This window comes from Corapipo altera, unplaced genomic scaffold (genome assembly GCF_003945725.1).
Source record: "Corapipo altera isolate COAL_440 unplaced genomic scaffold, ASM394572v1 180, whole genome shotgun sequence".
NCBI lineage: Eukaryota > Metazoa > Chordata > Aves > Passeriformes > Pipridae > Corapipo > Corapipo altera.
In genome coordinates this window covers 3,472,042-3,498,774 of record NW_020884915.1, presented here as the reverse complement: position 1 = coordinate 3,498,774, position 26,733 = coordinate 3,472,042, and the positions used below count along the sequence as shown (strand labels likewise).

At 41.4% G+C, this 26,733-nt stretch overlaps 1 protein-coding gene across 3 annotated transcripts in view; it reads left to right on the top strand.

Moving 5' to 3' along the window:
- The window catches only part of ZRANB1 (zinc finger RANBP2-type containing 1), a 42,025-nt gene extending 15,595 nt beyond the window's left edge, over positions 1-26,430 (top strand). For all 3 annotated transcript variants that reach the window (XM_027655119.1, XM_027655120.1, XM_027655121.1), the window contains exons 4-11: positions 7,552-7,739; positions 9,289-9,442; positions 11,829-11,900; positions 12,695-12,893; positions 16,408-16,528; positions 17,380-17,509; positions 22,042-22,271; positions 23,549-26,430. In XM_027655119.1, coding sequence (XP_027510920.1) covers positions 7,552-7,739; positions 9,289-9,442; positions 11,829-11,900; positions 12,695-12,893; positions 16,408-16,528; positions 17,380-17,509; positions 22,042-22,271; positions 23,549-23,767 — 1,313 coding nt within the window. In that variant the 3' untranslated portion in view covers positions 23,768-26,430. The remainder of the gene's footprint in view (positions 1-7,551; positions 7,740-9,288; positions 9,443-11,828; positions 11,901-12,694; positions 12,894-16,407; positions 16,529-17,379; positions 17,510-22,041; positions 22,272-23,548) is intronic.
- The last annotated feature ends 303 nt before the right edge of the window (positions 26,431-26,733 follow it).

Genomic DNA, 26,733 nt, shown 5'->3' with positions numbered 1-26,733 from the left:
TTATTGCTTTACCCACCTCAGTAAATAAACATATCATCAAGGCTTCTGTTCGTTGCAAATCCAGGCTGTACAAAATATGATGAGTGCAACTCAGCATGAATAGTTTCCTTGATGGTCAGTTTTCTTTCCAAATCAGAAGGATTAGTGGCATTCCCCCGTTCAAACTCTGCCAGTAAATGTACTTGAACTTTTCTTTTTAATTGACTTGTCTTTGGAGCAGTGGATGTATCTGTTGAGTGATTCTTTATCAAAAGAATGAGATTTTGAACTGATTCATTTGGTTAAAATTTATTAAAATCCAAGCAGAACGGGTAGGTACTAAGTGGGGCTGCTGGATAACAGGGCCTCCTGCAAATGCCAGTTTGAATTACAGTGAGGAATTACAAGTGGTTTCTACAGGAACACCAATGTTTTCTACCACAGTGGCCTAGAACAAGGTTAACATGAAGTCCAAGGTGACTGATTTCTTGGGGAAAGGGATAACTAATGTATATTTAAAATTAACCTCTGTTGTCTTTTGGTTGCCAGAAGAGTCCTGGTGGCCTGTGGGGCTTAAGGGAATGTGATGTGCAAGAACCAGGTGTTGCTGTGGGCCTGGTGAAGCTGGTTCCAGCTGGCTGTGGATTTAAGGAGTACAAGTGGATGAGGATGATTGTCATTGTGAAACCTATCTAGTAGAGTTAGTTCACTTGGGGCTTACACTTCAGAACTTGCTGGAGCTTCCACTCTCCTGGCACTCAGGGCTGGGTTTTACAGTGGTGCTGGCAGAGTGTGTTTGCTGCAGGGCACTGCTGGAGATTCTTGGGTTGTGAGTTCAACTGCTGTGCTTGAACTGTAGCCCAGAGATGAAAAGTAAACAGCATTTCTTCTCCTTTTCCTTTTTCCTCCACCTGTTTATTGCCTGATACAAGAAGAGTGTGCTCTTCTCCTTCAGTTCAGGTCAGTAAGGTGGGTTCTGCTGTCACAGGCCAGACTTCCCTGTGGGGATGGTGCCTCTCAAATCAAGTAGGCACACATTCTTCTTAGCTCTGTGAAAAAAACAACTAAGAGTGTGTTTCTTAAACAAATCCAAAGTATTTAGAGCAATCTGTAATGAATCTTGTTCCACAGTGCATCCTTAAAAGGACTGTTGGTTCATTCCTAGTGTTCCTACATCTGTCTGCTTAGTTTTTCCTTTGTGACTGCTTTATATCTCTCACAGGGTTTCTTTTTTCCCCATCAGTTCTCTGAAATTGTGCCAGATGTGTTACCCACGCCTTCAGAAACCCTGCCCTGTCCAGACGTTGGTATGGAGTTGGCTGGGAAGTGTCTGGGAGAGGTGGAGACACCTCCTGCTCTGTCTCTTCACTGCCTGTGACTCCTCTCTGAGTATTACTGATAAAGGCAGCCTGAAGGCAGTGACATAATCGAGGTGCTTTCAGCAGGCACTGCCACCTGAAGTTGCCCTAGATGCCCGTTTCTGTCCTGCTGAGATGTTGGAAAGTGAAGCTTGATTAGGGGATGATTTTGTGGGGGTCAGAGGGGTTTTGTTTGTTGGTTTTGCTGGTTTAGTCAGCCCAGACTGGCTTCCTCATCACATCCCTGGTGGAGCTAAACCTCGATGGGGCTGTTTATGCTGTGATAACGGAGTGGGAAGTGTTAGGGGTGGGAACAAGGTGCTGGAGGAGGGGAAGGGTCATGCACCTTTCCTTGCTGGTGTCAGTCTAGGCTTGAAGTGTTTGGGCAAGTACAGCATGAATTACTCACTGAGAGGTGATGAACTGCCAGGCTGACCTTGGCTGGATATGGCAGACAGGGCCTGTTGGGATGGTTTGGAGGGGAAGGGTCCCTGCTGTGAGCTGTACAGCCTGGTCTCCTTCCCCTGTTCCTTTCACCTGGGTGAGAAATCTTGTTGTATATGTCATCTGTGCCTTATAAATCTGTTCTATCACAAATGCTCAACATTTGTGTGTGTATCTTTCAGAGCAGGTAAAACTCTGCATGCCTTGCTCCTTGACAGAAAATCTTAATTCCTGAACCACACTTTATTTTGGTCTCTTGACTACTTTTTTTAAACACTCCGTGGTATTTTATGCTAAACATAATTGACTAAATGATAAAGTTAGAACCAGTTGTTTAAAACTGTCTTAGAAGCACTGATGGTTAACTTCAATAATGAAACGATTTTCCCCTGTCCAGCCTCCCTTCAGGGTGTAACCCTGCAAGCAGCAAGGGTTGTGGGTATCTCTGACAGATTGGAGAGGGGATAAGGACATCTTTAAACAGTTGTTCTTACATATGTGCTGCTTTGTCTTGTAATGATACATTCAAAACATGGACTCTACGTAGGGTAAGAGCTGTTTGCGTGGAAAAAAGAGTAGGCAGTAGTCATCCTCTGCATTGGATGGCTTCAAGTTTAAGGTGCATGTCTCCTTGTAAGTATTTGCTTCTTTTTTAAGGGGATGCAAGTTGCTGAGCATGAAGAATTATATAAATCTAGTATAGAGGAGGTTCTGTCTCACAGTGTCGTTACCTGAAGAGTGATCTGCTGTTGATTGTGTGCTGGTACTGACAAGGGAGGCCCTGGAAATGAAGAAAGAGAAGGAACAGAAGGATGTGGTTGGAGGCCCATAAAGGTTTTTCTGACAACCTCTCTCTTTTGACTTGGTGTGTCATATTTTCTTGCAAAGCAGTTCCTCCTCCAGGAGGAGAAATTCTTTTCAGGCTGAAATTGTGGGGCACTTGTTATCAGTAAAACTTTCTTTATGGCCACCTGATGTGCCCCTGGTGAAGAGCTGGAAGAGACTGAGGGCTGACTCAGCTCCAGAGAATGCCACAGCTGGTGTGCTCAAACTACTGCTCTTCTGTATTCTGCATTTAAAGGAGCACTAAGATTCTCTAGCAGGTGTCAGAATTATGTTTTAGTGGGTCAGTTGATCAACCTCTCACTTTCTGGTGCTTAAACCAGTCTCAGGATCAGTCTGTAGAGGAGTAAATCAGAGCATATATAGGATGCAGATCACTTGCAATTGTATCTGTAGCAGAAGAGGAGCAGCACAGGCCTCTGTTTCTGCACTGGTCTATGTGACAGAGGGATCTGTCTGGATTTCTGACTTCTAAAATGTATCATTTGGTTGGTTGGGAGATTTGCTTTCTATTACCAAGCAGCTCAAGGAATTGTCCCACATAGAGGCACAATGACCTCCTTAAGATGAAGTGTTTCCTTTTGCAGTCTACTCAGATGTGAGAACACGTTTTTTACTGTGGCAGTGCTGCCTCCTCACATCAGAGAAATCCCTGATCCAGGAGGTTGTTCTTCAGGTAGGCAGAACTGCATCAGTCTGCTTGAAAGAATTTCCCTGCTTCATTTTGCAGGTTGTGCCAGCCAGTGCTCCAGAACTATCAGAAAGATAGTGAAGTAAATAAAGGCTGCTGCTGTAGTATTTTCCTTGGAAACTTTTATATCTGGCTGTTCTGAAGTCACTGGGGCTGTGTGATTAGGAGCAAATGGGAATTGGTTTTCTAGATATGCTTGTAAACTGCATATTTTCCAAGTTTGTTTAACTGCATTAAACCCTCTAAGTATTTACATGTTCTAAAGAATAAACTTAATAGCACCTTAAACTGAATTCTGGGCTTATTTAATATGAACAAAGGTAACATTGGTAAATAAAAAAGGTAGTTTAACAGATTTAGTAGGATCAGGATGGCACAAGTAGTTGTTCTTGGATGATTAATATTTTTAAAATTTAACCTTTTTTAATTGCCTTCTTGATCTCTGTCATCATCTAATGTATGCTGGGATTGCAAGTTCCTGGTCTGTGCTATTTGTAAGTGGCAGGGCTTTACTAGAAGAAGAAAAAACCTCAGCTGCTGGTGCTGTGGAAGTCTTCCAATAAGAGGAAATGCCTGGATTGCAAAATGGGAACACAGTTGAACCTGTAGAATTCTGACTTGCAGTTGTATTTTCTCATGACTTGGGTGCAGCACTTGGCATTCTGTTCTCTCCCTTAGGATACCAGACTAGGGTCATAGTTTTTGCATTAAACCAAACAAAATTTCAGGGGGGGGGGGGCACACAAAGACTGGTGCATCTTCAGATACGACACCAAAGGAACATTTCTGGAGTCCGCTTTAAAGGAAAGCAGGCACTGAGTAATCGGGATGTGTTTGCATTTGTGTTGCTCTTGTAGCTGCCCAGAGCTGTGCCCTCACAAGGCTTGAGCTGCTGGAAGCTCCTGGGTGCTCTGGGAACAATCTTAAGGCAAATGCCATCTTCCTTTTGACATTTTAACAGTCTGGGGAATGCAGTGGGTGTTGGGGGGAATAATCCAGCTGGCACGGCACCGGATCAGAGGCTGCTTGTGAAAGTAATCAGGCACTTCTGCGTTGGGAAATGCAGTGAATTATAACAGCAGTAAATGTTTCCGTAATATATTTCTTGTAAATAGTGTTTTGTTAAGCCCTGTTTAAATAGACTTAATGAATTGGAGGCTCTCACTCATCCCACAGAAATCAGTGCCTTTGTAGGAATGTGCCTCCTGCTGTCAATAAATGCATATTCAGGTCTCATTTTGGAGTGGTGGTACTGAAGTTAGGAGTTACAGGCAGTTCTTAGGAGTATTTCACCTATGCAAGTTTACTCCGTAGTTTTGGGGCAAGTTTTGTGTTTTCTAGTTCAGATTTCTGACAATCTACCTGTTATGAGTATATTTTGTCTTCAGTGCAGCCTTGGATTGTAGGGACTGCACTCTAAGCAGCAGATCAGCTGTTGGGAATTTTCCCTGTTCTTTTGAAGTTGCTACAGTGAAGTAGATATTTAATACAACAAATAAAGAGAAATGTTGAATTTTTTTGCTGTGGCTCAGAGGGGCCAGAGAGGTTTGTAATGCCCACAGAATATCAACCCTGCAGCAGTGATGCTCTGGGTGCTTGGGTCAGTGTTTCAGTGCAGGGAAGTACCAGACATCAGCACCATACATTTATTATCTCCTTTTTTTTTTAAATAAGGCCTAGAAAACATACACAGTTTGCCTCTTTTGATGTAATAATTGATCTTTAGCTTAAAAGTCATCGGCAGAGTTTAGAAATGTACTTTTAAACTGGCAGCTTGTATAACAATTTTAGTAATTAATTCTAGGAGATGGGGTTTTTAGGAATGTCAAGTATTGCAAGACGTGGGAATAAACTTGGAGAACTGGCAGTGCTGCACAGAGCACACGGCTCTGATTTGGATCCCTGTTGCAGCTTGTAGTAGTAAGTGCTTGACAGAGCCAAACCTCACATGACCACCTCTGCATCAGCCTTAGACCTCAGTTGTTGCTGAGATTTGATGAAGAGTGGGATGATAATAAGCAGCTGAGGGTGGGGGACTGGAAGAATAATTACAGTTATGAATTTCTCAGGCACTGACTTAAGGCTGTAGTAGCAGGTACTACAGTGTAGTGTGTACTTGGCTGGAACTGTTATGATTTGGGTCATTAAAAGATCATTTGGGAGATATTTGTTTGAATTTTGAAATCAGTTGGGGATATTTGGATTCTTAGAGGGGCCACCTACGAGTCTTGGGTGGTCTTTGGTGTGTTTCATTAAGTGGTGTGGTGGAAAGTGCAGATGTGGTCACAGGAATCTCTCCTGTGTCAACAGAAGTGGTTAAAATACAAAAGGGTTTGAAGTGGCTATTAGTCTTTAACAAGATGTCTTTCCCAAATTAATACAATTACAAAAGAGTAAGAGTGTCATAAGATAGCAGAGAATCTGTTCTTCTGTCAAGATTCTTCTTTCCCTGTGCATTCCTGGGTTTGCCAGAGCTGTAGTATAACTTGTTTTAAGAGGGCAGGTCCCTTTGTTATCTGTGTACACATACATATCTGCACGCACACAAAAAGCCAGTTTGCAGCATTTGGTTGGAATGAAGTATTGCAACAGCCATGGAATTGCTTTATCAGTGGAAAAAATGTGATTGCATGGAAATAAACTTCTAATAAAGTTCCACTTGGCACTTCTAACTCTTGGAGAACAAGCACTAAGATAGGACAGACATAACTCATCTGGGGGGATACAGGGGAAGGCACTTACAGGATGAGACAGTAGTGCTGGAGTGGGACAGCAGTGTCTTCCTTACAGGAGACAGAAACATGCATCAGAAAACTAAGAAATTATGTTGTTTTCCTTCTGCCATGACCTATTCGGACTTTGGAGTCCTTGGTGAATGGGCAGATGTTGTATGACTGAAATTTGCAGTTGAATTGTTATTCAGGAGCTTCTCTGCTTTAGACCACTTTTGAATGAATAATCTACCTTTTTATCTGTAGAGCCTTTCTGAGCACAGCTGATAACTCTGAGCACTGAAAATCCATTTCCCTCCCCCCACATTTCTTCTGAAAGCTTTATAATCTCAGCATTCAAAATGATAGACTTTTTTGGCTGAGCTAAGAATGATTTTCTAAATCCTGGATTAACCAGCAATCCAATGTTTGTGTGCTTCTCTGGTAGTAGGTGCTTCAGTTTGTTGGGTTTGGGTTTTGCTGGCTTGGTTTTTTTTGTGTTCTGTTTGTTTGTTTTGTGGTTTTTTTGTTTGTTTTTTGATCTGTCTCTTTTTTAGTCCTGAGTTGGGAGTGAGTGCCCGGATTTGAGACAACCCCTTCCCTTCTGATCAATTTTTGAGTCTTGGTGGGCAAATAGGGTGAAGGAAGACTTTGGGTCTCAATTTCCAGCCTTATGGCCTGCACTCAGCTGCTAACTCTTTGGAGCTGGGAGGGAGATTTAGCTGGAGAAAACGTGGGGGAGGGTTTTCTCCTTTGCCAACTGTGCTCTTACTGTGCTGTTCTTGAGCTGCTCCAACATTGAGCATGAGTGGTCTTGATATCAAGCATGGTACAGAAGCCAGAGATTCCCAGGGACTCTAGAAGACATTAGGGTCGTTCTTTGGGGGTGTGTGTCCCATCTTTATTTAGAAAGTACACACAGTGTATTTAATTTCTCTTTAATTCAATTTTAGTAGACTACCCTGAGTGATAACTGCAAGTTCTATTAGTAGCAGAGATAATGAGCTGAAGAGAAAAGCTTGTGCTCTGCACCCTCTTCCAGCACTGTTCTAAACCATATTTGGAGAAAACCAAGACTTTTATTCCAAAAACCTGTTAACAAGTCTGTTTATTTGATCCAGTAGTTTGCTTTTAAAATAAAATGGAAGATAAAGTAATCAAACTAATCTCTTGTGCTGTGAAGGAATGACCTTCCCTCAGTACTGCTGCTCAGAGGAAATGCTAGTGAGTATATTATTGCTTGTGTTTCATCATGGCTTATCAGCACCACTTCTGAGCTGGCTTTTGGTTTGCTATATCTTCCAAACTAGTAAGGATAATAGAAATGGTCTAGGAGATGAGGTAAGTATAAATATTTTGTAGCTGCCTGTTTAAAATAAATAAAACTTGGCAAGTTCCTTGGTATGCAGTTGATCTTTGCCTGTAACACAACAGGTAGAGATAAATGTGTTAAATGAGGTAGCTTGATGCAGATTGGCTCAGTCACCAGCTAAAAGGGATTGTGTTTTGTTTTGTGTGCCCTCAGGAGTTGTGGAAGGTGATTTAGCTGCTGTGGAAGCCTACAAGTCCTCAGGGGGGGATATTGCCCGGCAGCTCTCGGCGGATGAGGTGCGGCTGCTGAACCGCCCGTCTGCCTTCGACGTGGGATACACGCTGGTCCACCTGGCCATCCGCTTCCAGAGGCAGGACATGCTGGCCATCCTCCTCACAGAGGTGAGTCCCTTGAGCCCCTGAACAGGTGGAACAGGCACTTTATAACTCCACCTTTGTGTGCAGCCAGTGACATGTAGCTTTTACTTGTGATACTGTTAAAATACACAAGTTATTGCTCCGTGGCTTGGATTTCTCCTTAAGAAGCGAGTTTACTTGAAGGCTGTATGCTGTGGTGGTGCTGAGGATGTTCAGTGTGCTCATTAATGAGCAATCTTGGCACAGGTTCTGACCTTACTGGCAGTGGAAGTGAGCTATTGTGAGGCTTCCTGAGCTCTGGGTGGGGGAGAGGAAATGCTCGGAAAGCAAAACACTGACATCAATGACAGTGTAGTTTTTCTGAGTTTGTTAATGGGTAAGTCTACCTGGTCTCCCTTTCCTGGTTTTCATGGGAGCTTCTCTTCCAGAGAAAGGCAAATTTCTTGCTTTCCAAAATGGCTGCATTTTTTTGCATTTTTTTCCCATTCTTTGCACATTTCATAGGCAGTTTGGTTCCTCCCTGTGGTCTTACTCTTTGTAAATTTTTGTACAATCCACCACACAGTGATCTCTCCATCTTTGGAGTGCCCTCCTCCATCTTTGCCCTCTTAGTTGGCTTCTAAATAATTATCTTTTATGATCTGTTTTCTTCAACTCAGACTTTTGGTTCCTCACCTGATCATAGCCAGATTTTTATTCTACCTCCTTTCCTGATGCCTAATGCAGTTCTGAAAGCTGATGTTCCTGAGAAAAGTAGCGTGCCCACATAATGATGATGGAATGCTCAGCACTGAGTAATTAAAAAGAACAGATGAAGCAAGACAAATGTAGCTAAAGCCTCGAGTATATATTTATATACAGCTAATATCAGTAGTTTTGTGCTGCTTACATAACTCTGTATGGATGGAGTTATATGTTTAAAACCAAATTAATTTGCTGAAACACTGTCTTACAGATTTTTCTGTTTGGTTTTGTTTCAGTGCCTAGACATACTGACTCAGCATATCACTTGTGAGAATGCTTAGTAGACTTTGAGCCCCAGGGATACTTTCCTTTGCTAGGATATGAAGGAGAGAAAACGGGGGTCTTAGAGGTGGTTTTTTAATATGCATCTGGTGGCATCTCTGTATCACTTGCCCTGATTCATTGAATGAGTTTCTGCTGCAAGTGGTAACTAGAATCTGGAGAAATTTAAGTGTCTTAACTTGATAGTTTTGGGGAAGATTCTTTGTAGGAGACTGTCTTCTGCTGTGGTGGTGAAGTTCTTTGTTAGATGTAGACAGGGCTCATGCATGAGATTTGAGATTTATATTATTACAAGCTCTGGAAGGTCACCTGTTAATTCACTTTGTTGATTTAAAGATGTTTTTAACCAGCTTTATGTTATCAACTACATGACAAACGAGACATTTCATTAAGAATCACTAAACTTTTAATCCTTCAGGATACCAACATTTATACTTCTCTTGCCTTCCTTTCTGACCAAATGCTGTCTGCTGGTGTGCTCATCACTGCAAAGGCTTCATATTTACCTGGAGGTAATCCTGAGTGCAGTAACTGTGTTGCTTTACAGGTATCCCAACATGCAGCCAAGTGCATTCCTGCCATGGTGTGTCCAGAGGTCACGGAACAAATCCGCCGTGAAATTGCTGCATCTCTTCACCAGCGAAAGGGAGACTTTGCCTGCTATTTCCTGACTGACCTCGTGACGTTTACGTTACCTGCAGGTACTCACAGAATTCCTCTCCCTGGTGGGACAGGTTACTGCTTTGTCACCTGGTTGAGAATTGCTTGTTCTGGATGTATATTCTGACTTTTTGGTGGGGGGTTGTGTGTGTTTTATTTACTAAGGTTTAATAGCTTAGGTCGGATTTTTAGTGGTTGAATTTGCTTATTCAGTATCTGCACACTTCAATCCATACATTGTTCCTGTGAACTGAGCATCTGTTGTCCTATTTAGACATGAGGAAATGGAAAGAAAGTGGTATATTCTAAGGAAAGACTGTCTTTAAAGTGAAAATTGGAGCCCAGACATTTCTGATCCCTAATACAACTTTTCCCATAGCTATTTTAGCTTTCAGTCCTTTCTGTCGAGGCCCAGAGCTATTCTTTGTATTTGTACTTGATTGTAGCAGTACTACTTTTTGAATACTTTTGAGATATTCTACACTCAAGAGAATGTTTGTGTATTAACAAAAAGCTTTTAGAAAACTTTTAATCTTCAATAGCTGTTTCCTTTAATAGAAATGCTACCAGCAGTAAGAAAACGTGCAGGTGGAAACTGCTAATCAGGAGATTTGTTTGTCTTTTTTATAAAGCATTGTAAGGATTGTATTTGGAACCTCCTTGACTGTTACCTCACCTCCTCTTCAAAAAGTCTGGGTAGTATTTACCACTTGTGTACCAGCTACCTGTTTGAGGTGCTGTATTCATCTGTACTCTGTGGGTCACCTGTGAGAGGAAGATGATGTGTGTATTAAGTGTCTGGAGACTAAACCTTCATTACAGTTTAGGGGAGAGAAGGAAAAGGGGCAACAGAATGATTTTGTAAAACATGAGAAATATTTTTCTTGCCAGAACTTAGGAATTTGCTCAGTATTTTTGAGAGACCCATCTTAAAGCTCTGTGCAGCTTTTTGACATGTGTAATAGCCATTAAATAATTAAGGAATAAGAATGTTCTAAAGCTTTTGTACATCAGGGCTGTCAGTATATTTCCACCTTCATCACACTTTGTCAACTGAAGATCTTCTATAGTCAGCAGTTGGGCTCAAGAGAGCACTTCCAAGGGTGGAGGGGTAAATCATACAAGTTCAGGAACTGGTTTCCACTCGACCTTTCAGATAAACAGATCAGATCCTCCCAAAAAGCCAGTGCATGGATGTCAAAGTGCAAAGCTTTTAAATGGATTGCTGGCCACTGTAAGGCAGTTCTAGTTTAAAAAGCCTCAATCAATCATACAAAAAAAAAGACCACCCCAAATCACACTGCCTGCACCAAACAACAATGTGCTTCAGTAGCAGCTCATGTGCCTAAATCTGGACTTTCAGAAGCCCTGGGGTACTGGACATCTGAGCAGGACTGGCAAATACTACACTGCAATTAAGAGAGACCTTGGTGCTCTTGACACACTACTTAGGTCCCAGTCTTTATCCCCTAGAGTGCCTGAAGGGATGCTAGGTGTTCCTGTTTGACTATTTTATTTACTTTCTTAACTTTCATGTATTTAAGTTTCATGATTATGCTGAAACCAGCAAAGTTTCTTTAGTTGCTGCTCTACCTGACAACCCTTTACTGCTTATCCTTACTCAGGCCAGGAACAAATCTTTATGATGTAGCATATGTTTGAGTTTTAGAGTGTGTGACAGTGTTTGTTTTAAAGGATACAGAAGTCACAAGAGAGTTTTGCCTATTATACAATTTTTTACCCCCTTTTTCCCCCCCTGTTGTTTTTTAAGAAGTAGATCCATAGTTGCAGATTCTGTCTGTAAAGCTCTTGTAAGAGTTGTCAGTACTGACATTTTCCATGTCATAGCTCAGTAGTTTTCCCACTTCTTGTTTTTTGGCTTGCAAGCTGTGGCCTGCAAACCATTGGGGTTCTCTCAACTATTTGATTGAAGTCTGCATGAAATGACTAAGGAATTGGATGTTCTGGACAAGAACAAGTCTCTTGGCAAACTGTACCTGGGATAGACTGGAGGGGGGAAGCCATTCAGATGAGTGTAAAGCTGTTGCTTAGGATTGAAGCTGTGCTAAATACAGTGAGGGTTGAAAATAGAAGTAACTCTCTTTTTTTAAATTTCTCACGTCAAAGTGATTGTAGTCTTTCCCCTTCAGAGAAATCCATTCTTACCCTACGTGTGCTGGGATGATCCTTTCTGCATCAAAGGTATGACAGGGAGGCTGAGATGAAAACCTGCCTCAGCAGCTCTGGGAAGCCTTCGGTCAGAAATGACAGATCTGAAAGGAACAGCAGCTTTTCAGAGGAGATGTCAGGGCTGATGGGGGGAAAGCTGTTGTGTGAGTTGTGTAAGTTCTCCTGAGCAGCAGCCGGTGTTGTGTCTCTTTTACAATAACATCAAGTGACTCTTGTGTTTGCTTTCTGTTTTTCCAGATATTGAAGACTTACCACCCACAGTCCAGGAGAAGTTATTTGATGAAGTACTTGACAGAGATGTTCAGAAAGGTAAATGCACCGAGAATGGCTGGAATCTCTCCTTGCTTTTCATTAAAGAATGTTTCTGTTATTAAAAATCAAGTACATGTGTGTGTATATATGTGGCTTTATCCATGAGTGTGTTTTAAATATAGGTTAGATGCTTTCAAATTAATCTTCACCCTGGAATTCATAGAATCACAGAATGGTTTGGGTTGAAAGGGACCTTAAAGATCATCTCATCCACAGGCAGGGAAACATTCCACTATCCCAGGTTGCTCCAAGCCCTGTCCAACCTGGCCTTGGACACTTCAGGGATGGGGCAGCCACAGCTTCTCTGGGCAACCTGGGCCAGGGCCTCACCACCCTCAGAGGGAAGAATTTTTTCCCAGTATCCCATCTAACCCTGTCACTGCATGCCCATGTGAAAGTAATTTAAATTTAACATTTCCAGTCTATTTATGAGGCAGAGGGAGAATGGAGTCTGAGAAATCATGTTCGTAGTGTATCTTTGTAGAGCTTTAAAAAAATGTAAAATTCAGTGTTTAAGTCACAAACTTTTTAAAGAAAACTGAACAAGTCTTTCCATTTCAATAACAATCCTCAAACAAATGATTTGTTTAAGGCTGTGGTGTGGTTTGGGTTTTTTTCTTGACACTATTTCACTTCATCCAGTGTAGTTCACCTGTTTATTGTAGCGTGAAGGAAACCTGAGTTTTATTCATGCAAACGGATAAATTATTGAGTCTGTGCCACTACTGTGCTGTTGGGATACTCCGAGACATCCAGTTAAAGGTTTTTAAGAGCTGACTGTCACGTTGCAGAGCTGGAAGAGGAGTCTCCCATCATTAACTGGTCCCTGGAGCTGGGCACGCGCTTGGACAGCCGGTTGTACGCGCTTTGGAATCGCACTGCCGGGGATTGCCTGCTCGACTCGGTGCTCCAGGCCACCTGGGGCATCTATGACAAGGACTCTGTGCTGCGCAAGGCTCTGCACGACAGTTTGCACGACTGCTCCCACTGGTGAGTTGGTTTGATGGCAGCTTTTTTTCCCCCCCCATCTTTTTTCCCGTTTTTTAAAAAGCGACGCAACCGCCGCTCCCCGATTCCCTGCGGTTCCAGTTCCCTTTTGCACCTCAAAGGTGTCAAGTCACTGGGAGTCCAGTTCTACTCCAGATCCCGTATCTTAAATAAGAGCACTGGGAACTGGGACATTCTGAACTCAGTGATGGTATGTGATAGTCAGCAAGTGGCATTTAGAGCAGTAAAATATTTTATACCGTCAGGCGTGCGCTGACCACAGTTATTACAGCTGGAATTTCTGTGTGCTTGCAATGTAAATCATGCACATGCCATGCCTGGCTGCTTGGTGGGAGCTTTGCAGAAGATTGTTAGTAGAAGATAGCCTTTTATTCCTTGTAAACTTTGCAGTATTTTCATTCCATCTGCTTAGTTACAGCTTGATTTGGGATTGCTCTTTTTGTCCCTGTTCTGTCTGCTAAAATAGTGGCAGTAAAGCACACAGTGTTGAAATTTAACTAGGGCTGTCATTTGGCCATAAAATTTAATTTATCATTCTGTAAAACAACTTTTGTTGGTTTATTTTACACTGGCAACCTTCTTTAGTCTGATGTAGTTTGCCTCTCCTAGAGGGAAAATCCTTCCACTTGGACACCCGGTGGCGTGTCATGGACTGAGGGAAGAGCTGATAGAGACTGATAATCCCAGTCACAGGCAGTCATTTCTTTTATATTCTTGTAGTCAAGGACAAGAGAAACTGTCAGCATGTGCTAGAGAAAGAGCTTGGCCCTTCCTCTGTGTGCTGTACAGGAAGTCAACAACGAAGGTTAATTTTAGTGGTACCTATAAGTAGCTTTTGTGATCACTGTCCCCAACTGCTATTTGGAGAAAACTCCCCAAATTAGCATCCAGAGCTGGATTCAGTAAAGTCGTGCTTCAGTAGCAATTCTCCCAAGAACCTGCCTCTGAAAGGATCTGTCACTGCTTTAGAGTTGTTTATAGTGGACTGTGCATCTCGACCATGCAGGAATGTCCCTGGCATGACAAGCAGTTCCCCTGAGGCCAGAACAGAAATTTATGATACATCAGGTTTTGTTCTTTATGGTAACAAAACAAGGCATGGTATCCTGCAAACTATTGAGCTTTGAACCAGATCTCTCAAAATGTTGGTGCTAACTGTGGCTGACTTACTGCTGTGTCTGACATAACACTCGTTATTTAGGGGCTGCTAAATCTTGCTAAGCTTTTTAGTTTATGTTCTAGACAGAATTTGCATTTTACTCTGAATTTGCTTAATCTTCATCCTTATTAGAAGCATATTTTTTAACTGATTCATGTGTTCCTTAGTAGGACCAAGTCTTTTGACTTTAAGGAACAAGTCTTTAAAGAACAAGTCGTGTTCCTTTATAGAAACAAGCCTTTAGAATAAGTCAGCCAATTCTGTTGTAAATTGATCATCCTGTACATCCTAGACTTGCTGTATAGATTCTGTGTATGAAGGTACAAATAGGAAGTAAAGTCATCACTGGCTTTAATGAGAGTTGCTGAAGGAATAGGCTCTTAAATGCAATCCCTGCTTAAACTTTTATCTAGTGGAATTATTCTTCAAAACCTTCACAAAGACACTTTAAAGTGGGTATTTTTATAGTCAGACACAGAACGCTCATGTAACTCATTTGGCCTCGTTTTGTTATGTTTGTTTAGATGCTGAACAAAGAAGAATCTATTTACCAGAGACACTCTTGTGTCTGGTACTCAGAAGAAGCTCAGTAGTGAAGTTCCCAGAGGCTCTGGCCTGTGGAATCTTTTCCACTCACCTTTAAATAACTACACTTTTAGTTAACACAAAAGTGTGTTCTGATGTGTCCCTTTTTGTACTCCACCATTAGCTTTTGTTGGAGAGTGGGCACATGCCCTAAGTTGGCTTTCAGGTTTGTTTTTTTTTTTATGGATGCATTTAGTTCTCTTCTGTTAACCTGAAAAGTTTGTTGAAATGAGTTCAAGTGTTGTCTATGTCTGACTAGCTCAGGGAAGAAACTTCTTCAGGAAAACACTTTCACAGTGAGTCTTTTAGGGAGTAATTTGTTTTTATTCTTTTTTCCCCCCCTCTGTTTTTTTCTTTCTTCCCTTCTGTTTTCTGGGATTTCTCTCTCACTGTGGTGGTGGGTTTTGTTTGGGTGTTTGTTTGTTTGTTTGTTGTTCTTATGTATGTTTTGATTTTTGGGTTTTGTTTGTTGGGTTTTTCGTTTTGTTTCCTTTTCTCTCAGAATCTGATTTAATTTCTTTCAGGGATCCTGGCAATTAATTCATTTAGCACAAGGTGCTCTGTTTAGAGATTTCTGGGGGGAAACACAGAATACCTTATCAGCTGCAGAGATGGAAGCAGTTGGTGTATTTGGATAGAAACTAGAATGTAGATCCAGAAGATTCCTTGTAGGTATATTACTGTGAATTAGCACAGACCTATCCAAAAATCTTACTGGTAGGAATTTTAAACCATGTAAAGGTTTTAGCTGGACTCAGGAAAGCCTGGCTGGTGACTGTTCTACACACCAAGGTTTTAGGATGATCACAGCTTCACTGAAGGCATAGGGAAGGTTTGATCCACACACACTCACTGTCTGTTAATTTTCTCAGATTTTAATTAAATGAGTTCATTTCAGTGACTTTTTTAATAAGCTGAACTTCAGAATGGTTTCTTTGTCTTCACAGTAAAGGCCATTGTTTAAAAGTTGGCTTAGCACTCTTCCCTAAACCTCTGTCCCTAATGTGAGGTTGTGGCTTTGCCATAGTACTGTGATGGGACTGAGTTTAAAATTTGAGAAAGCCAACATCTGCTTTTTAATGTGTGGGTCATTTTTCACTGTAGATGATTAAGAAGAATAAAATATTGTGACTTAATTACCAAACAAAAAAATAGAAATACTATGACTTAAAACTTTCAGTGTAAATCATATTAATCCCACTTTCTATATTTGATTCTTATCCACGCTGCTTTATAACTCCACATAATGTGAATTTACCAAAAACTGGTAGAAAACAGATTCTGGATTTTAACCATGGCCTATTTGAAATAGATACAGGATTACTTTGTAGTTAATTGGCTTGTGATATGGTTAAAAATAGAGAATACCTATATTTTTTGTGTGAGAAGAATGAGCAACTCCTCCTTTATGAAACGGAATGTCTTAATTATGTCCCCTGTCCATCAGCACCAATAAGACTTTAAGAACAAACTATTCCAAGAAGTATCACACTATCCAGGAGCCTGGTAGGAACTTGGATCATGTTTGGCTGCAGGCATTGCAATGCCAAGTGATTTCCTAAAGGAGGATTTCCAGATGGAGTCTCCCGAAGATTAAAAACCAAACCAGTTTTCCTGACCTATGCTCTCTTTCTTCCCCCTTCTCAGACTCGGGATAAAGGATTACAAGGGTTAAATATTGCTGTCAGGATTATGGTGGTTGAGTAAATATTTTTGCCTTTACCACTCTTTCTCTCTGTCTTGACATTGTAGGTTCTACACACGCTGGAAAGAGTGGGAATCGTGGTATTCCCAAAGCTTTGGTTTACATTTCTCCTTGCGGGAGGAGCAGTGGCAGGAGGATTGGGCATTCATACTCTCCCTTGCCAGCCAGGTGAGAAAACTCCTGTGAAAGAGGGCTGACAGAAGGGATATTTTAATTTCTGAAAAGCAATTTCATGAAATTGAGGTGTTTTTCAGGAATTAGGAATATTAATATATGAAGGAAAACATTGCTCTTAAGGCAGCGATCTCCAAGTATTACTGGGTAAACTTTTCTGCCAATGTGCAAAGATTCATTTCAAATTATAATTTTTGAGCTTGCTATTAAGCAATACAAAAAAAAAAGTCTTGTGGTGTCAAAGTCTGTAGAATAAACTAATACACAACTGTCTGCCTGATGTCCTCCTCCAACTCCTACAGCACTTTTACCTCCCAAAACACACCTACAAATCTGTCATCTTACACTTCTGAAATTTCAGCAAGCTGTTATTTTATAACTCCCCTCCAAAATGAGATTTACATTCCTATAAGCTTCCAGCTGTAGGAATATTTTTAGCTCCTCTTTTAGAGTATAAACATGATTTTGATGCTAATTTCTTGAGCTTTGTTTTGGATGTGCCCTTTTCCTATCATCAAAAGGTATTTGCCTTAACCTGCCCCCAGATGAGTGAATTATTTTTAGACTAAATATTATGTAGAGTTTCATTTCTAACTGGGGAATGAAGTAAGTTGGATTGCATCTGGGCAGTAGGACAAAGGATTGTTACTGACATACTAAATTCTTGTGCAAGCTGAAGTGTTTTTGCTTATTTCCAAAAGTCTACCAGTCTTTGTTTTTCCTGTCCAAGCTATATCACTCTTCAAAACACTTTCTATCTCAATTTGGAGACTGTTTTTTCAAATTTCCAAGTATGGAATGATAAGTTTTGTTTCAAGTGATGTCTTTCTTTGTGTTTGGTTCAGCCTGGAGCAAGTTTGGAGCAGACACACATTTTTGTACTTGCACATATTCTTAGAAGACCAATTATAGTTTATGGAGTAAAATATTACAAGAGTTTTCGAGGAGAAACATTAGGATATACCCGCTTTCAAGGTAAGCCTTTAGTTTTTCAAATTCAGTTTTAAAAAAGGTTCAGCTGTAAATTTAAAGGGAGAGTGACATTAAGTTACTGTCTGGGAGAGGATGGAATTCTGTTGTAGGTAAATTTTCATTTACTATTAAAAAGAAGAACACAAACCCCTCAAAACTTGTAGTTTTTCATTTTATAGTGGGCATGGTGCCTGTGACCACAGTAAAAATGTATTCTGAGCTCCACTCAGCATACCTGTAGCCTGCAATTTATATGAAATATTCTGATTGTGAAAATTTATCAAAGGGTGTGTGGTTTGTACTTCTGCAAGACACAAGGGGTTTAATAAATGGAATTTGTGGCTATAAATATTCATTTTAGGAACTGCAGAATTTAGCATTTCCTGGAGGAGGCTCATAAAGATGGGGGCAGAGGGTGTTGGCAGTGGCCAGTTTTTCACTGGAGCCACAGCAGGATCTGCTGGGTGTCCTTTGGGAAAGGAGGGCTGGGCTGTGCCTTGTCACAGCAGCAGCCTGGGAGGGGGTTTCTGGAGCAGCCCTTAAGAACAGTGACAAGTAGCCACCCCTAAAGCCAGAGGCAAGGGCATTCAGAGACAAGAAGAGAGATTAAAGTAGTGTGGAGATGATACAGTTGAGCTTTTTATTGTAGTTGATTTAAAATAAAAGAAGTGGCAACTTGAATGTAGAGGCCAAAAGGGAGGAATACTGTTCATAAATGCTCTACCAGCAGTTACTGTGTGAGGTATAAGGTTAGATAACTTAGTTACACTTACAAAATATTGGTCAACTAATAATGTAAATCTCACTTTCTGCAAAAGTGAATTCCATGATGTAGTTTAAAAGGAAGTTTTAAAAGTTTTTCTTTGTTTCAGTAATTCACACTTTACAGCACTGTAAATACTGACCTATTTCTCATTAGTACTACAATTTTCCATAGCTTGATCAGGTTCATAATGACTTTTTCCTCTTCCTAATCTGACTTTTTCTCCTCCTTGTCTTGTGGGCAAACAGCCTGACTGTCCTTAAGATAAATAAGATGTTCAGCTGACTCAGTCCAGCTTTGCTTAGACATACATCTGGAAATTTCTGTTTTGCAGCCAAATCTGTGTTAGGGCAACTTTCCTCTCTACTGCATGCCTTAAAAATTTTATTATTCCAAGAATAAAACTTCAGAGGGGATTGGGAGCATCTGCACAGGCTCAGCAGTAAGCAAAACCCATGTGGAGAGAACTATGTGTGTTACAGGGGGTTGGGGCAGTTGTTTTGCCCACGGTTCATCTTACTGGGCTCAAGTGTATCTGCTTGATCATGACCCACTATTTATTTATAACTTAGTGGAGGACTTCCCAAAGCATCTCTTTTTGTCATTTAAAAAAAAAAAAAAGGATGATAACTTTGGAAGGAGGCAAATGTATAGAAACTCTCAAGCTGTGGAGTTAGTGTTAATCTATAACTCTAAATTTAGAGTCTTTAGAAAACCTGAGAAGCTGTTTTGCTTCTGTGTTTGAGGCAGTAACACAACTTTATGTAGGGAAATGAAATACTTTTCTGAAGAGTCTAAAAGTTTGGTGCTCTTTGTAGTTACATGTTATCTTTTACTTGAGATGATGGAAGGCTGGGAAAGAACAGTTTTTTATGTCACATAGATCTGACATTTTGACTCCAAGGCTCTGTGGTTTGTAAATGTTTTTATTTCCAAGATTGGGCATCGAGGCAGACAAGTGTTACACAGCCTAAATATGCTGAAATTGTTTTCTTGCTCTGTGAACCAGAAGGTAACTGGGTGTCTGGGATAACCTTTTACTAGAGACAAGTTTCCAGGAATTTAGGCAGCCAAATATTTGTGACTTGATTTGTTTGCCACAAGCCACATCCATCCATACATGGAAACACACAGCACTGTGAACAGGTGAACTTGAGAGTCCTGTGTCAGATTACCTGGAATTACTTCTACCCCTGCCCAGCCACAATTTTGTGGTTAATGTGTGCTAATTAAAAGTCAGCACAGCTGAGACCCAACAGCCATCAGACTCAGAGCAGCATCAGCTGCCAAGAGGAATCTCCTGGAAATGGTACTGGACTGCTCTGGGTTTGTGGGGGAGCTGTGGGGATTGCTGGGGTGTCCCTGCCTTGCTGGGGAGCTCCCTGCCTGTGTTTAACATCACATCCACCAAAAAAAGAAAGAGGAAATAAAGATAGTGGTGCAGAAGTGATTGATGTGCCATCCCTGGAAGGGTTCAAGTGTTGGATGGGGCCGGGAGCAACCTGGTCTAGTGGAAGGTTTCCCTGCCCATGGCAGGGGGTGGAATGAGATGGTCATTAAGGTCCCTTCCAACCCAAACCATTCCATGATTGTAGGTTATAATAGAAATAGGGAATTGGATTTTTTTAATAGTTGCTTAACATCATGGTTCAGTTCATAGCTCCTTGGAAGGTATTACAACCTTTTTGCCATCCCCAAAATACTCTCCCTGATAGGAATTTTTTCTCCAGGGATTCCTTGTTTCAACTTGTCACTCTTGCTGTAACTGCTGTGAATCCCATAAGTGACAACCTCCTTGTTTCCTGGGTTGCAATTGACTGTTAATGCTTCTTTAAATATTAAGGCTTTGACAGTAAAAGATTCATTTACTACTCAGCCCTAAGTGTGCTCCTGATCTGGCTGCATGTATTTAGTGGCATGAATATACAGCTTTTAAAATTGATCAGGAAAAGAGGTGACTGAGTGATCATCAGATCAGGTTGGAGAAACTAAGTCCTACGTGGGTGGCTCCCAGGATAGGTATTAGCCCCTACTCTTTATTTTCCATGCCTTGTGTTCATGTCAACTGTTGTTATGCAACCTTCTTACTTTATATCAGAGTGACTTTTATAACTCTTAAAAGCACTAGATATTCTCCCTAGTAATGCTTGAAATTCCTTTCTTGTGGAGCTCATCACATAATGTTGAGGAGGAATGGAAAGTGTAGCACAGCCTTCTGTCGTGGGGAAATGATTGGTGGGGAATTTTTAATAAGATAATGGTGGAAAAAAAAAATTCCAAAAAGTTGCTGAATTTTAGTGTAGGGGTTATGTTGAGGCAAACAGATGAAAGGTCAGGTAGCTGTGCTAGGTGTGCATGAAGAACTAATTCCCAGGAATTGAGGGACTGTTTCCCTTACCTTTGACTGTATGTTATTTTCACGTAACTTTGAATTTTGACCACTTGTTTGGTTCCTTCCCTAAATGTAAAGGCTGGAAACCTTATGGGTAATGCTTATCCCTTGTTCTGCACCTTTAGTTGTTGCATTAGAGTGAGATTTAATAATGGGGACAGGAGGAAGAGAGTGCTAAGAAGGTATTAAAAGGATTTGTCCTTAATTCAAGGTGTAAAAACTTGTGTGAATCTTAATCTGAAAGAAATGGAAAGACATTCAGGTAGCTCTTGATTGCTAATTCAAAAACGGGGGGAAAGGGACAATTATTTACTGATAGCCCCCACTAATTTTTACTGCAGCAAAAAAGGTGAGTTTTAAACTTAACTAAAACCTCCAAACCCACCCCCTGCCTCAGATTCCCGTTTTAGCATTCCCTCTCCATGGATGTTGGAGGGAGAAGTGCCTTGTTTTGCTGCAGCAGCTGTACTAGGAGGGGTTGCTATGCTACGTGTGCACTTGAGTTTATGTGGGGCTATTTTTAACCTGTCACAAGGTGAGCTGTGCTTTTGCTGAAGTTGTCTTGCAGCAGTGCACACCAGGAATTATTTATGTTCCTGGAAGAAAGGGGTTCCAGCTTTATTTTGAGACCTCGAGCAAATTGCTGTATTTATTGCTAAAAATGGTTGGGGAGAAAAAGTGCAGTTCCTCCCAAAATCTGTGATGTCAGGAGTTTGCTGTAGCTGAGCAAAATAGTATCAGCTTTTTGGTGGGTTTTTGGGGTTGTTTTCCTCTATTGAGGCTAGATGTGAATAATTGATGTGGGTTAATTTAATCTATGACTACCCTGTACGAGCAGTCCCATTCTCTCTGGGATGGGTTACATTGCTACTGAATAACATTTAGTGCAGTAAGTTCTCTTAATAATAACTTTGGTGAGCAGATGGTGGAGTTTTTGATCTGGTAAAAATAGACATCTGACTGTAGATTTTATTTTTGTGATCCAGAATCTGATTTTTTTTTTTCTTCTTCACGTGTTTTTTTTTATTTTAAGAAGAGTTACCAAACATAAGACTGCTTTTTTAATCTTGGTTTTTGTTCATCACTGCACTACAGACTGTAGATTTTAGGGGTAGAGTAGTGTGGTATTGGTTGTGATTGTAATAGCTTTTATATCTAAACTTGTAGACTTGCAAAGATACCTGACTTATGTTAACTAATAATAATAATAATTAGCTGTACTGAAAACTGTGACCTGTGTCAGCGTAGACCAAACCATATATTTTAAATACTTGTGATGTGCTGCTGTTACTGTTCAGCCAAAGCCAAAAGGTTTGTATCGAAATCCTTCCTTGTGGAACGCTAATTCCCAGTCTTACCCTCTGTTTCAATTTCCCACAGGTGTGTACTTGCCTTTGTTATGGGAACAGAGTTTTTGTTGGAAAAGTCCTATAGCTCTGGGCTACACGAGGGGCCATTTCTCCGCCCTGGTTGCCATGGAGAACGATGGCTATGGCAATCGAGGGGCTGGTGCTAACTTGAACACTGACGATGATGTTACTGTTACTTTTCTACCCTTGGTGGACAGCGAGAGGAAACTATTGCACATTCACTTCCTTTCTGCTCAAGAGGTAAGGAGGAACCTGTGTGTGGCTGGTCCCCTTTGTCACAGCTCCTTGTTGAAGCTCTGCAGCCTTGGCACTTACAGCTGCATTTCTGCTGCTCAGAGAATTACAGGGAGTGTGCTGTTCTGTTTAATTACTACTGCTCCCTTCCCTGTCATTTGAGGTGATTCTGAAAGGTATTTTCCCACAAATTTCATGCTGATTTGTAGCTCTGTAACTTCATTTGTTTGTTGTGAATCATAGGACATTAGAATAGAATCACCGAATATCCTGAGTTGGAGGGGACTCACACGGATCCTTGAGTCCAACTCCTGCCTCTGCACATGACACCCCAAAATTCCACCATCTGCCCGAGAGTGTCGAATATAAGCACATGTAGAACAGGACCCAGAAATACGGATTCTGTCACTAATGCAAGACTGAAATCTGCCTTTTTTTTTATTCCCCCAAAGAATGCAGTACAAATACTGGCCCATAGTTACAGCACATTCTACCTTCTATTCTAATGAAACTCAACTTGATTTTTCTTTAATAACTGTGATAAAGACACACTTAAGGGTGTTCGTGGGGGAAGGGAGGGTGGAAAAACCTGAAGTAATTGCAAAAAGTGGGCATCCTGTATATACAGGAGAAAAAAATGGGTGTTAAGTCTAGAGAGAGGTGTTTCTTCAGCAAGCCACAAAAGAGGAAATATTTCATGTCAAGAACTCTTTAAGGCTCCTAAAAATATCTTTGTAATGCCAGAAGACTCTTTTAGGAAACCAGGTGGGGGTTGGACATCAGGAAGAAGCTCTTCCCAGAGATAGTGATTGGGCATTGGAAGGGGCTGCCCAGGGAGGTGGGGGAGTCACCATCCCTGGAGGTGTTTAAGAAGAGACTGAATGTGGCACTCAGTGCCATGGTCTGGGAGACAAGGTGGTGTTGGGTCATGGGTTGGACTCGATGATCTCAGAGGTCTTTTCCCACCTAGTTGATTCTGTGATTCTGTCGCTTACTCTTCTTATATATGGTGCCTACAATAAGTAACTAGATGCTCACAAATAACTGAAATATAGGAAGGCTGAATTGGAAATACAGATGTGAAAAATTAAGAAGAAAGCTGGACAGTATTTCCAGAGCCTTTAAACTTTGGCTGTGGGCATCAGTTTGGCTTTTGGAGAGGCGGGGGTGCAGCGGTGTCCTTTGAGCAGGATTTTGGAATATCACAGGGGGGGCTTCCTGGAAGTGCTGGTGGTGTGCGAAGGCTCATCCTGGGTGTTTTCTCTCGCCCTCTTTCCCCCCAGATTGGCAACGAGGAGCAGCAGGAGAAGCTGCTCCGGGAGTGGCTGGACTGCTGCGTGACGGAAGGGGGGGTCCTGGTGGCCATGCAGAAGAGCTCCCGCCGGCGCAACCACCCGCTGGTCACGCAGATGGTGGAGAAGTGGCTCGACCGCTACCGGCAGATCCGGCCCTGCACGTCCCTGTCGGACGGCGAGGAAGACGAGGATGACGACGATGAATGATGGTGATGAATAAAGTGAAAATAGAGCCGCGCAGAGTGTCTGACCCGCAGTTGTGCTGTGGCAGTGGGGTGCGGAACCACCCAGGTCTGGGGGGTACGTGCTGGGGAAGGATTCTCCGACAGCACGGAGAGAGGATAGAAAGCTCATCCTGCTGCCTGGAGAGAGCGAAATGGGCTGGACTCCAGTTTGTATAAAAACACGAAAAAGAAACAAAAAACAGCTAATTTTATTATCAAGACGGAAAAAAACAAAACCAACCCCGTTTTTCTTTCTGACTGACTGTAAATCTGTCTATAAATGTACCGCATGTGGTTGTGTAAGAGGTTGTGTAATAGGAAACGTATACCAGCATCTTAATTATTGCAGAGAAATTTTTCAACTAAGGGCACTTCTGAAAGCACATGTTAGCTGGATGTCTCCTCCCTCCGAGATTCTTTTACAGTAGGACTTGGTCTTCTCCATCACCTTTTAGATACTCTGACACATTTCCCTGAAAGGCCCTTTTCTATGAAATCTCACTAGTGCCCAGGTCAGATTGTGAGAAGGTTTTTTGTTTTGTTTTTGTTTTTTTTTTTTTTTTTTTGTTTGCACAAAATACCCGGAACAAGTCATAAACAAAAGTACCTTCATTATTTTACTAATATTTTAGTTATTGCTGTGCCCATATAATAAAGTCTAAACTCTACGGAACAAACTGGAAGAGAAGCTAAATTTTTCATTGAGTGAAATGATTTTTCATTGAGCTGAAAAAGCTTTTTGGTTTTCTTTTTTCCTTTTTTTTTTTTGCATTTATTTTTTTTTTTATTTCTAATAGTTAATAGATTCCTTTCAGTGTAGCTAAGAATATTTATTCAGAGAAGTGACCTAAAAGGTAGGGATTTTATTCCAGTGAGCATACACTAAACAAAAACTGTGTGAAATCTGAGAACTCAAACACAGTTGAGAATTTCCTCGTCAGAACCCCCATCTTGCTGTGATACAAGTTATATATATACCATTTTATCATTTATTCTTTGATCACTCAAACATTGCTGCAAATGAAAAAACACCTTTTTAAAGGGTTCCTCCTTGATCAATAAATCTAGTGAGAATCCACTTGGCAGTTCTAATTAAAAAGAAGAATCTATGCTCAAATTGTTTAAAAGTACTGTTATATATTTCTCAGTATGTAAACCTGGGAATTTCTTGCATGTTGATTGATGTGGCCATACTTAAACTTATGTAAGTTCCTAAGATTGTAAGTTCAGAGTATATTCTCCAGTAGAAATTTTATTATATTTGATAACTTTAGCCATGTAACCTGTAATGGATAAAGTTTATCTAAAAATCTCACTGAAACACTAAAGGTTAATGCCAGTTTCTACATATACAGTGCAATTCAGGTTGTCTTGAAAAGCACTTTTGATGGTGTGGTGGTTGAGTAAGAAATTTTGCAGTAGATGAAATTGTTTTAATTAGAATTTGGAAAGAAGCCCCATAGCACATATTTTTATGTATTTCAGAGCTATGGAAACCCTGAGGAACTTGCTGCTTTTTCTTCCAAATGCTGCTTAGATGGTGTTGAAACGTGCACAACTCCTACAGAAACATGGTGACGACACCAAAAGTATAGAAATAATGAAGTACTGTATTAACTTAGCAATTATCCCGTCCCAGATTCCACTGAGGTTTATTATGTCTTCATCTTTTTTTGGCCATTAGATCTCTGGTTGGTGCATGCCCAAATTTCCAGGTGAAGGGATGCTTCTCTGCCATGTCCGTGTGGGTGACCTGAACTCACGTGGCAAACTGATGATACTGCAGAGGTTCTTCACGAGCATATGGTTCAAGTTTCCTTTCTAAATGGGGATTTTCTGGGTCCTTTTTCTTACCTTGCAGTGAAATCCTTTTATACCTTGTCTAGCTGAGGACATAAAGCTTTTGTGTCAGGGGAGCTGAATGCAGGGCAAGCTGGGATGAGGATTTCCATGCCCTGAGCTGGTCTGCATCCTGTGGTGACATGGTTTGTGTCGTGGCTTGGCCATGGATGTCCTAATTCAGGACTGAGCGTGCCAGCTTTAGACCAGCTCTTGTAAATTCAGATCCCAGCCTGCCCAGGACCAGCTGCCCTGTGTAGCCCACCATATAATGGATACAAGGATAAGCTCCTGCCTCTGTAGGCTGCTCTGAGGATGCTGTGCTGTTTTCACCTCCCCCTCCCTGCTTTTGACAGTGCTGTTCCATTTAGGGAAGTGGAGTTTCCTTGTCACAGGGGGAGAATAACCAATGTGAAAATCTACCTTGAGCCAAACTGGCCGAGCACTCCTGCCCTCCTCTCCTGTTGCTGTCCATGGGCTGTGGCCTGATGATCCCTGTGCCCCAGCACTTCCCCACATCCAGTGGAATTCCCTGTTCAGTCAGTTCAGCTGTTCCTCAAACGCATGCACCAGTATTTATCAAGTCCTGGCCTGAGAGGACGGTCCTGGTACTTTGAAGCCCTTGGCTTCCTTGATCATTATTGTTGGTTCTGATGTGCTGTACAATGGTATGTTCAGGTTCACGTGCTTCACAGGCCGTTTGGGAACTGGTGAAGTGTCTTTTTTTTTTTTTTTCCAGAATCAAAGTAATCCAAACCTCATGTACCTGTAGATTAAAAGAGCTGCAACCCCCTGCTTGTGCTCGCACTGCAGTCAGTGTGTCAGTGGCTCCTCCAATCTCACACTTCAAAGTTTACAGACACTGAGGTTAATCTGCAAATGCTCCCCTGCAGCTTGTTGGCAAGTTCTGCTCTCTCAGCCGAGTACATACATAAAATGTTGGGTTTCTCAGTGTTACTTTCCTCATACTAAGGCTCGTAGCAGCAGCACGCGCTTTCCTAGCACAGAACTTGGCTTCTCCTTGCTACCTCCTTTACAGCTGGTTGTTTCTTTTTTTTTTTTTTCTGGTTTTATTTATGAATTCCTCAGTGAAAAATCCCTGTATTTCTT